At 34.9% G+C, this 12,060-nt stretch overlaps 1 protein-coding gene across 1 annotated transcript; it reads right to left on the minus strand.

Moving 5' to 3' along the window:
• Nucleotides 1–6,829: 6,829 nt before the first annotated feature.
• On the minus strand, nucleotides 6,830–12,060 carry LOC120084864 (receptor protein kinase-like protein At4g34220). Its single transcript, XM_090310469.1, has 3 exons — nucleotides 10,159–12,060; nucleotides 7,175–7,674; nucleotides 6,830–7,129 (listed from the first exon to the last, which is right to left on the minus strand). The coding sequence occupies exons 1-3, from the start codon at nucleotides 11,714–11,716 to the stop codon at nucleotides 6,983–6,985; spliced, it is 2,205 nt and encodes a 734-aa protein (XP_090166595.1). The 5' UTR covers nucleotides 11,717–12,060; the 3' UTR covers nucleotides 6,830–6,982.

Genomic DNA, 12,060 nt, shown 5'->3' on the forward strand with positions numbered 1-12,060 from the left:
AACTGCGAGTTTTAGGACACACAACCCAACAGTAAGTCTGTGTCAAACAATAGAGCAACGATTGCTGAAGAGATCGGGATCAACCAGAGGTATTCGGGGCAAGTTCGGAGCCGAAAAAGGAATAATAGTAGCATTCTGTCACACAGCGTCACGACGCTACTATCACAACATTGCAACACTACAAGAAAGACACAACACTTCAAGTCATAGCGTTGCAACAGTTCGAATTCTCAACGGAAGCGAGTTTCGTGTGCGAGGGCTTTGAGGTAGTTTTTTTTAAAAAAAAAATTCGAATTCTCAACGGAAGCGAGTTTCGTGTGCGAGGGCTTTGAGGCAGTTTTTTTTTTTTTAAAAAAAAAACATAGTTTCCATTTTAGTTTTTTGTATTAATTAATTAAATTAATGTAATTTTTATATTAATTTAATCAATTAATTTTGTTTTAGAGTGCCAAAATCGATCCATTTTTTGCTATTTAATTTAATTATGCATTGAATGTATTTTTTGAATTCATATTACATATGGTATGTCATATAGATTCAAAAATACTCACCTTAAGATAAATATGTTCATGCATCATGATTAAATATAAAGAGTTATATTTTTATAGATGCATGATTGAATTAGCATCCTCAATCATCATAATATAAGGGTTATGTTAGTGATGTATGATTAACCTAAGCATGTCCATGCATCATACTATATATTAAAATTGTTCTAATAAATAGTGGAATGATTTATGTGAATGTTTGATGTGTTTATAAATTTTATAATTCATTAATTTTATAAAGAGTTATAGTATTAATGAGATTGATTAAACTCTATCTAGATTGCATGCAAACATAAGTTCAATTTATTTTAAATTGTTTAAAATTGGCTTATGTTATTTCTAATGAGATTAGGAATAGGTTAATCTTTTTAATTTGTTTTAATAGGATTAAAATGAATTTGAATTAAAGATTAAATTTATAAAATAATTTCCCATAAGTGACCTTTGTCCAAGGAATGTTTTGTCTAGGAGGGGGTATTTAAGCTGACGAAAACAGAACACCTCCACCTAAAAACCAACCTGGAAGGTGAATTTGGCAAATATTTTATAAACATGTAATAAATGATTTATTTTATAAAAGAGTTTAATAAATGAAATCAAATATTGTTAAATTATTCAATATAAGTGTCATATTGAGCAAATTTAAAGGACTTAGAAAAAATTCATTAGCCAGAGTTTTAACTAAGTATAATAAAATCCTAATAAAATATTAGAATACTTTAATGGGAGGAAGTTGGTATATATGATATATCAAATTTCAGCTTTCACGTCCTCAAGAGTTCACACCGCGAGATCCATGCTCAGCTTCGTGTCACCCTAGGAGCGGCCTCTCTTCGAAGAGTATTTGCATGGGTCAATAACAAGGTGAATGGGGAAAGTATTCATAGTAAGTGGGAGAGGGACATGTGTCAACGTATCCCACGGGTTCCTCTATTAGGTTACACCGTGAGATTCCTATGGTCCAGCTGCTTATCTTCCTAGAGTGACCATCCCTTTGGAGGGCCTCATCATAAGGGTCGAAACAATGCAAACTCCAGCAAGTGATAGAATTTCTTAGGTTAATCTTGAACAATTGTCTTTCCCTTCGGTAGCCTGTTGAAGCGTACCTTTGGGATCCGAAAATGAGAGGGTCACAGTTATGGGATGAATTAAGTCATTTAATAAATCATTGACCAAAATAGCGGTAGCCAAAAACTATAGCAATAAAAGTTATTCTAGTATTAGTAATTAGCTGAGATTGTCTCAATTCAGAGGAGGAGTAGTTGATCAACCTTCGGTGGCTATTGCTCTAAACCTCTGAAGTATCATTGCAATAACTTAAATCGATAGTTTAATTAAGGTTCTTTGACTAAATATGTTTTTGCTAAAATGATTGGATAATTAAGTAATGGGTTATGACAAAGATAACTAATAAGGTCAATTGATTGTTATATGTTTCAACATGTCTTCCACAATCATATCTTTGCTTAAAAATGAGAAATTAACCAGTGAAAACTGTTGGGAATATCCTAAAACTCGCAGTTCGTAAATATTATAAACATATTTTATTTATCTATAAAAGTATTAAGTATTTCATTCAATATATTGTTATTGTTATTATATTCTATTATAAAAATCCAATAAACAAATTCATGGCTTTAATATGAATACTTTAACTTTATGTTTAGTATATAGCAGAAATGGTCTATAAGTATATGGATGAGATTAGGTACCTCATCCTGGTAACACTATTGGATGCGGCCCACTTTGTATACTGATGCAAATGATGTGATCCTAAAATCATTCATGTGGAGACATGTGAGGGGGGGCATCCTATGCAAAAGATGTTTGCATAAATCGGACATCGAAATAGTCACTTTTCCTTACAACGATCGTTTACTGTTAAAACTTACTATTTCAAATTCGATGACCTAGGTTAACACGATCTTAATCCTGAGTTAACTATGAACTTCTGTTTATTCGGGACAATTCTTTGATCTGCATGGGCGAAAGTAAACCAACAACACTACTCAATAAGCCTCTCATTTTGGGGATAAGACCAGATAGATAACTAAGATCATAGTCCAGCAAGATGGAATTTATTCCTACCTGATTTAGGGTTAGCAGATAGGTTTTTAGTTGGATTGATTCCTTGTCTTGAACAACGGGGCCTCACCCTTTCATGATCGAGAGAGCCATGGTTTATTAGTTGGACTATAAACCAATTGTTCAAAAGAGATTCAATGAGAGCTTAAGGAGCAAGATGTATTTACAGGGGTAAAACGTAATTTTGACCTGTTTTTGTTTGGGTTTAAGCATTATTGAGTCATGTATTTGTTTGGGTTGCAGAAGTAGTTGGAGTTTCATTACCTTTTAATATTTCGACAGGTGCATTCTTGGTCTCCTGTGGGAGTGAGAGCAAATCATTTATGCTGAAAGAAGGAAGTTCCTCTAGCTTGGTCTTTGCTTCTGTAGAATTTGAAGAAGTGTCATCATCTTCAGTTGTACTGATGACGAGGCACAAAATAGTTTCGACTGGAAAACTCTTTGAAGATAAGTCTTTTAAAGTTATTGGTTGTCAAGGTTGAGGAAGCTCTTCACTTTCTTTGATGAATAGTCGAAGTCTTCTCGTATTCTTCCTTGCTTTTCTTTTTTGAGACTTACTCTCCCTTTTATAGTATCGATACGAATGGGATTCTTTCTGAACGAAATTTGTTTATAGCTCTTTCGACGAGTTACCAACGTCCATTCTTTAGCTGCATATTTCGCTCACTCTTCTTTTTCTAGGAAATCAACCTTCTGGAAGTCTGTCTTTCGTGAGGCCTCTAGTGAAGATTATATAATAACAGACTCGAGAGATCCAAATTGGATTAAACTCCCTGTTGCAGATAGTTGAATATCAGGATGGATCGTTACTGCGGCGTGATTTGTTTGCACCACATCATTAAGGTCTAGCTCAATCTTTTTTTTCTTGAGCTAACTTCAAAATTAACTCCTTCAGTTCAAAACACTTTTCTACTAGATGACTGACAACTCGATGATAATTGCAATAATTGGGATTATTTACTCTCCTCATTTCTGTAGGTCGTTTACATTCAGGAAGTTCAATGAATTGTTTCTCGAGTAACTGCTCCAACATATTAGGCAGATCATAATCTGGAAATGGGTAGAATTTTTCTTGTTTCTCTTTCAACGTGGGTGTCTTTTCTTGCCCTCATCTTGGCGTTTCTCATTCTTTTTCTCCTTGGAGATAAACTTTAAAGGGGTCGTATTAACGACCATAGTTTCTTTAGTAGAACCCTTCGATACCTTCTGGATGCTCTTCACTTTTTTCTTTTCTTTCTTTACTTCTAGGACCAGTAAATTGTTTCTCCCTCTATTAGCAATACTTAGCTCCATATCATGAGCTCGAGTTGTCAATTATTCAAAGGTATGGGGTTTTGTCCCTTACAGGATCTACAAAAGTTCCCAATACGTTCCTTGAGTGCACATTTCCACTACTGACGGTTTAGTTAACCTATCTTTGCAACAAAGGCTTAATGCTCTCCAGAGATTGATGTAGTCAATGATCGACTCACCTTTTCGTTGTTTGTTGGCGGTGAGCACTATCATGCTGATGATACAGCTTGTTCTATAGAAGCAGTTTAGGAATTTTCTTTCAAGTTATTCGCAACTATCAATAGTTTCAGGTTCAAGGTCTGTGTAACAGTCGAAGGCATTTCCTTTCAGAGTTCGAACGAACTATTTGACCATTAAATCTCCTCATGTAACGGAATTTTCACATATTTCGATGAAATGAGTAACGTGTTGCTTTAGGTTATTCTTTCCATAAAACTATTAGAATTTGGGTGGTTGGTATCCACTTGGCATCCTTAGATTTTCAATCTTCTTTGTATACGAATTAGAATATAAGAGGGAAGTCTAAGTAGGTCCACCATATTGAGCCTTGATAGAATTGGCAATCATCTCCTGCAATTGCTGAACAGACAGCGAAGCAATTGACATTGAAGTTCGTGGTTGACCTTCTTGTAGAACAGTCTTCCCCTTGTCATAATTCATGGCTACAGATGTATGACTTGAGTCAGCAGCACCACGACTCTTGATATGATGCTCGAGGAATGCAATTTCATAATCCTTTTCTTCGACTGCCTTCATCAGCATGTTAACTTTCTTTTCGAGTTCAATCATCCTTTCTTCACTTGTTCCCACGTTGGCCATCATGACTGACATTATATTTGGATATGATGCTTCTTCACTTGATTGTTCAAAAGGCAAAGTATGCTTATGGACTGCAGGACTTTCTTTAATGACAACTTCGTCTTGTAGTTATTTTGAAATCCGTTCCCATATGTTCCTTGCAATCTTAAAGGGTGATAGCTTTTCAAATTGCTAAATCCCCTTAGAGTTACTGCAAGTAATTGGTCTTTTGTGGATATCGCTTGAAGTTTTGGGAGCATTATTTCTAGATGTCATGACTTCTTTAAGTAGATTGTATTGTAGAGAAAGAGATGAAAGGTAGAGATGGTCCGATGTCAAACTGTTCACATGAGATTTCTAGAGAAATTTAACTCGTGGAATTTTGTATTGATTTCAGTATAGTAAAGTGGATACAATCTCTAACATTTGATCCTTTTTTGTCTTCTCTAACACAAGGGATAAAGCTTAAATTTTCTAAATCTTCAATCTTCAAGGAGTTGCTCTAAACTTCAATCTTCTGGAATTCAAGAAAGTTTTAATCTTCCAAGTCTTTAATCTTCAGAAGGTTGTGATCTTAAGATCGATTTGAGTTCGATCTTTTAGAATTCAAGGAAGTTTTAATCTTCCAAGTCTTCAATCTTCAGAAGACGGTAATCTTGAGAGTAATCAGAACTTTAAAATCTTAAGAACTTTAGAGTTTTAGTCTTGATCTCTAGAGCTTCAGCACTTTCTTGCCAATTTTTCAAGATCCTCCAAATGAAAGGGCAAGGCCTTCATTTATAGAGGACTTCCATGGGTTTTAGGTGGGTTTGGGTCCTATTTGCCTTTGGACTTTTGGGCTTGGGCTCAACTACTTTATAGGTTTGGGCTAAAGTTGGGCTTAGGCCCAATCTCTTTTCTTCGACCCAATTTTTCCATCATGGGCTTGAATTAGGTCAGATTTTGGACCCAAGCGATTTTAAATACTCGGTCTGGTTCAATTTATGATTCAAAGCCCAATCCAACAACCAATCATATTTATCTATTGTGGTCTAAATTTTATGGACGTTGAAGTTGATAAGCCCATTATTGCAATCAAATGGTGAGATGAAAGTCAGGTGGCATTTTGTAATAAATTTCTTCTCCAACATGCTCAACTCACAAAATACCTCTCATTCTCATTTCAAGGAGAGTGTGTCGAAAGGTCTATAGAATTCTTTAAGATGACCATGTGCGCTTCCCAAAACCAAAATACTTGGTTGGAAGATTATTTGTGATATTTTGCCAACCACTAATAGTTTATTAAAAAAAAGGAATTTCTTCCAACTCGGGTGCCATTTTGTAGGACTCATTTGGAAACAACTTGTCATCTGATGTGAAAGTGCAAAATTAGGAAAAACATATGAAAGTGATATTCCATCTTTAATGTGAATGTATTTTCCTTGAGCATGAGTTGTTGGTTGTTGCTTGATTATTGAGACTATTTGCCGAAGATCAATAGGAAAGATGATTTTGGCAAAACTATTACAACATTGGGTAGCTTTTGGTGCTATCAAAACGATATTCATTTCCATAATACTCAGGTAGATGTCAAATTTAGTTGAGAAAGATTTTGAGATTTATGAGGATAAAAGAGTCGACTTCCTTTCTAAGAGGACTTTGATTTCCAACTTGTCCGTCAACTATTGAGAGTTGCTGACCACGAGGTTCTAGAAACTCAACATCGACACTATTTGATTAACGTTTTGTCAAAACATGTTAGATTATTGTAATGAAAATGACAATTTGATTATTGGGAGGTGCAACTTCATCTCGTCTTATATTTAAGAGATGTGGAATGAGAAAAAAAAAATCGTTGGATGGTTTGGATTCTAAATCTCTTGAAGTTATCTCGTTCATGAATCAATCATAGTATGATTTGTTGGAGGTTAATTATTTTATGGAGGAGCTAGCCAACTTGGTTCATATTTCTTCTTTTCCTAAGATTAGGAGTAGAAAGTTGCCCATGACCTAGCAATTTGTCATCGTCTTCTTGGTCGTCGGTGTTTAGTTGTCGGTGGTTTCTGGTTTTACTTATCTCAGTTTCAAAAATACAAATAATAAAAGATTAAAAGAAAAGAAAAATCTAACCCACACAAACACATGCACATTTGTATTGCAAATTCTTCCAAAATCAAATATTGATTTTGATCCACAAAAACTCTCGCACACTTTACATCCAAAGCTAAATCCTTCCACACTACCCAAAAAAAGAAAAAACTTGATAATTATGAAATGAATCAAGCGTTGGAAGAAGAAATAATGGATGAAATTTTGTCAAGAGCTTGGAGAGCCTCTTTCATGGTAGGTCTCTTTTGAGGCAAAAAACTAACACAGCTAAACCCTAATCTAAAAATCCCCATTACTGCCTCTTCTTTCCCTTCCTGCTGCCTCTTCTTTCTTTTTCCCTTCAACTCTTCTTTCCCTTCAACTTCCCCTCTAATCGCCAAATCCACCATCTTCTTAATCCTCCCCTCCTCTTCAACGCCGCTTAATTCCCTCTCCGTCCCAATTTTCCCGCTCAGAAGCTCCACCAGAATCACTCCGAACGAGTACACGTCCCATTTAGGGCTCGGTTTCACATTCTTCAGCGATTCCGGCGCTTGGTACGCCGATCCCAGGCTCACCGACGGGCTTCCGCCGTTGCCCTCTTGGTGCTCGCGATTCGGCGTGGATCTGTGGCTGCCGAAGTTCCGGCCAGAACTGGAGCCGATTGCGATTTTGGATCTGCCGGAGAGGAGCTTGTCCAGGCCGAGATCGGCGATTAAGGGCTCCATTTCGGCGTTCAAGAGGATGTTGGAAGTCTTGAGATTTCCATGGATGTGCTTCTTGTCGTGGATGAAGGCCAGTCCTCTGGCGATTCCTCTCGCGATTTTCACTCGGGTTTCAAATGATAGATGGCTCTGGGAAGAAGACGACGAACTCGGTTTTCCTGAAATTAAAATAATAATATTATTCTTGGGGAAATTGATTTGTTTATTAAATAAAAATATTATATTTAAGTAAATTGGACCTTTTTTTTTTTTTTTGCATTATCAACATTTCATAATACATGGTTATAATTGTTTATTATATAAGAAAATTGGACTCTTTTAGTTGATATCACAAAATCTCATATCTCATGTGACTTGTAAAATAGGAATTTTGTTGTTTCAATGTGGTTTGGTGTAGAAATTAGTGTACATTTAAAAATATATATATTTTAGAATGAAGTATACCTCTTCAAGTAAATATAACTACATAATAATTAATATTTACGAAAGATCGAAAGTTCAAATTTCTAAATATATGCCAAAATGAGTATAGTTCAACTGACATAGTATTTGTATATCAAGTTCCAAATCAGAAGTTCAATTATCATTCCACATATTGTAGGAAAAAAAACTCCTAACAATTAACATACACTTGGTTTTTACCACTAAAAAAAGTATAGCAAATGTAGAATTCAATCCACAACCGAAGAAAATGTGTCAACTTAATTATAATTCATTTAGTGAAGACAAATATTCTCATTAAAAAAAATTAATGTTCAAATTTCTCACCCATATTACTAAAATGGTCTATTAAAAAATGATTTAATAAGTCACCATTCACAAATAAATAAATAAATAGAAAAATTTTATAGAAAAAAGATAATAAAAGAATTAGAGATTTAAATCTCTAAACACCTATTTGTTGTATCAAAAGAAATAAAGAATATTCATCATCATTCAAAGAGACTCCATAAATTGAAATTATGAATGACATGACAAGAAGTTCGTCCCACTCATTGGACATTAATGATCATGATTGAAATAATCAAATCAAAGATATGACTTAAATTCTATAAGATTTAATTAAAAAAGGATGAGAGATTCCAAGATTGGTATGAATAATTAAATAATAGTGAACAAAAACATTACAAAGACCAAAGTTGTCACGGGTTAAAGTTCTAAATTAGTACAAAAAAAAAGCCAAAAGAAATCATGTTTGAATAATATTGGAAATTTTGCTTTTTAGTCAAAGAAATATGCTCTAATTAACCTTACTACTAATCATACACTTTTTGCTTTTACTTTTTTTGGATTTACTCAGATTTTATTATATGCAAAAAAAATAAAATAAAATAAAAAAATTAGGTTTTAAACTTTTTTTTTTCTTTTTGTTTTATTTTAGTCTACCACCTTTCATTTTTTCCCCCCACCTATTCTTAAAGTTTCTATAAAAATTATTATATTGTTTTTGTTAATTGTTTATTAATTATTTCTATAAAAATCAATTTAAATTTATTTGAAATCTAATACCTTTACTAGGTAACTATAAAACAAAGGAAAATGCCTAGGTTAGGTTTCTATTGGTTGTTGGAAAAAAAAAGTATGATGTTTCAGAATTTAAGAATCCTAAGTATATTTAAACTTAAAATCTAATATGAAAATCCAACTTGTTAGAAACAAGATTAACAACCAAAATTTGAAACACAGAATGTTATTTAGATAATAGTCAAGTTTAGTTTAATATATATATAATATATATATGAAAGAACTATGTAGGTTTGGAAATTTATGAATAATTCTAAGAATGATGAAGATGTTCGATGAGTAAATGAAAAAAGAAATTACGAGCATACACACGAGTAATTAAGACCACAATTAATAACCATTATACATTTTATATTTTTAAATGTCTAATAAATTAAATATATAAATACTATTTCCAATGTATGAGCTTATTTATTTTATTATCTTATCAGTATTTCCAAAATTCAAACCAAGTTAATTTAAAAAGATAAGTTTTGGTATTTTAAATTTGTGAAAAACTATAGTAAATATATATATATAGAGTAAGAAAACAAAAATAATTTTCAAATATAGAAAATTAAAAAAAAAAAATCATTATCTGACACTTTTTTTTTTTTTTTTGTAAAATTTCACATTTTTGGTGTCTTATTGACATGTTTGTATTGCATTCAATAAAGAGCAATACTAGATTTGATAGTTGGGCGAAATTATTATTTTTTTAATAAATTGCGAAAGAAATTAGAAATTAATTAATTAGTTCAAGAAAAGTAGGAAAATTTTTATATATAAAAAAAATGTCAAACTACTTATAAAAATAACAAAAAAAAATACTATAGACTTCTATTAGTGTCTATTAGTGATAGAATTTTATCAGTTCCTATTATTGATAAAGACTTATATCCACCTCTATATGTATTTTGAATTAAAATGTCAAAAATTTGAATCTCTTTCTAAAATATGAAATTTAAAAGGTTATTGTTGTCTTTTTCACCCAATTATAGGGCAACCAATTTCATAGTAAATTATTATATTTTAGAACTATAAATATAGAAATGAAAATAAGAAGAAAAAAATTTGATGAACAGAGGCGCATGGTAGAGAAAAGAGGGAGTGAGAGCTAAAATAAGCAGAAAACTTACTGTGAAGAGAGGTTGCAAGGCAGCCATTAGAGACATAATCATAGATGATGAGCTTCTCATCTTCTCCCCAAAAGAAGCCTCGAATTTTCACCAAATTTTGATGTCGAAGCTTAGCAATGCCTCTCACTTGGCTCTCAAAATCCCTCAATCTCTCCACACTAAGAGTCTCCAATTCCAGCTCTGTTTCTCCGTTAACGGTCACCAGCACGCCGTTTTTCTTACTGTCTCTGTTCTCTCCACCGTGGGTTGTTCCGGGTTTCTCTCTCGGTTCTTCGCCGTCGGAAGAACTCGTCGCCTCCGATGTCTCATCTCCTTTGTTGGCTAAACAGAATAATACTGATGAGGGTTTTTTATGGTTATTTTGAGGGTCTTGTTCTGAGTCAATCGGCGGCTTCTTCTCGGCGGATTTAGGGGTTTTGGAATTGGGGTTTTTTCGTTTCCGGTGGTGGTAGACATAGAGAATCACGACGGCGAGAATGGCGATTCCGGCGATGTCCCCGACGGCTATTGCAGCTATTGTGATGGGTTTCATGGGGTTTTGAGGCTGAGGAGTTTGTGTCCCGTTTGGACCTCCGGGGGACTGTGTTGCTGGAACAGAGCCGATTGTTTTGGGTATGGCGGCGATTGCTGGAGAAGAAGATGAAGTTTCAGAAACATTTGGGGGAGTTGTGAGTGAAGAAGGAATTGAACAGAGTTGCTTCAATGGCTTCCCACAGAGATCTTCATTTCCGGCGAACGCCTCTGTTTTCTGGTTAAGCAGAGCAATCGTCTGAGGAATTGCTCCGGTGAGATTATTGAAAGAAAGATCCATAGTTGCATTCACCGGAATTCTCTTGGCGAAATCCAGCGGAATGGGACTCGAAATTTTATTGTACGAGAAGTTCAAATACGACAGTTTCTCCCCACCAAAATCCGCCGGCAAGGACCCATTGAACAAATTGGAAGACAGATCCAAAACTTCAACCGAACTAAAATTCCCCGGAATCTCTCCGGTGAAGTAATTACTCCTCAGAGAAACAACAGTGAGATTCTTCAGAGCAGTGAGATTTCCCGGCACTTTTCCAGCCAACGCATTATCAGAGAGATTCAAAACCTGAAGACTCTTCAAACCCCCAATATCCGCCGGCAACTCCCCGGAGATAACGTTGTTGGAAAGAGAGAGAATCTGAAGCTCCGAAGCGTTAAAAATAGAAACAGGGAGAGACCCATTAAAGAAATTACCGGAAAGATCGAGAAGACGAAGGTGTTCGATCCTTCCAAGCTCATCAGGAATGGAACCCAGAAGCTGGCTGCCAGGTAGGGAGAGAGCAGTAACTCTGAGGAAATCCGACCATCCGCCGCCATAGCCTCGGAGGTCGGTGCAGGTAACTCCACGCCAGGAACAGGGAGTATCGTCGTAAACATTCCAATTAGCGAAAACAGACAAAGGATCGGCGAGAATGGAGCGTTTGAGAGAAATCAAGAGAATGGCATCGCTGTTGAGAGCAAAACAGGGGGAAAAGAAAGTGAAGGTGGAAAACAGAGCCAGAAATTGCCATGGTTTGTTGGTGTGAATCATGATTTTGAGTTCTAAAACAAAATCATATTGAGTGGGAGGAAGAAGAAGGAAAGAGACCCACTGAAGTTAACAGAGAGAGAGAGAGAGAGAGAGAATGGATGGAGGAATCTTGAAAATGGAGTAAGGGGCAGGAAAGTGTGAGTGAAACAGTCACAGTGATGAGGATGAGTAATTTGGAAAACAGAGAGAGAGAATGAGAGAATCTTGTGTGTGAAAAGGCCAAAAGGACATAGAGAAATGAAACTGTAAGGTTGATGCTGCACATAACTCCAGCTTCACTCAATGCCATTCTTCTTCTTCTTTACCAATGCCCATTGCCTTCTCTCTAGGGCTCAAATCATAGA

The sequence above is a fragment of the Benincasa hispida genome, chromosome 1 (genome assembly GCF_027475165.1).
Source record: "Benincasa hispida cultivar pf3 chromosome 1, pf3_genome.v1.1, whole genome shotgun sequence".
NCBI classification, from domain to species: domain Eukaryota; kingdom Viridiplantae; phylum Streptophyta; class Magnoliopsida; order Cucurbitales; family Cucurbitaceae; genus Benincasa; species Benincasa hispida.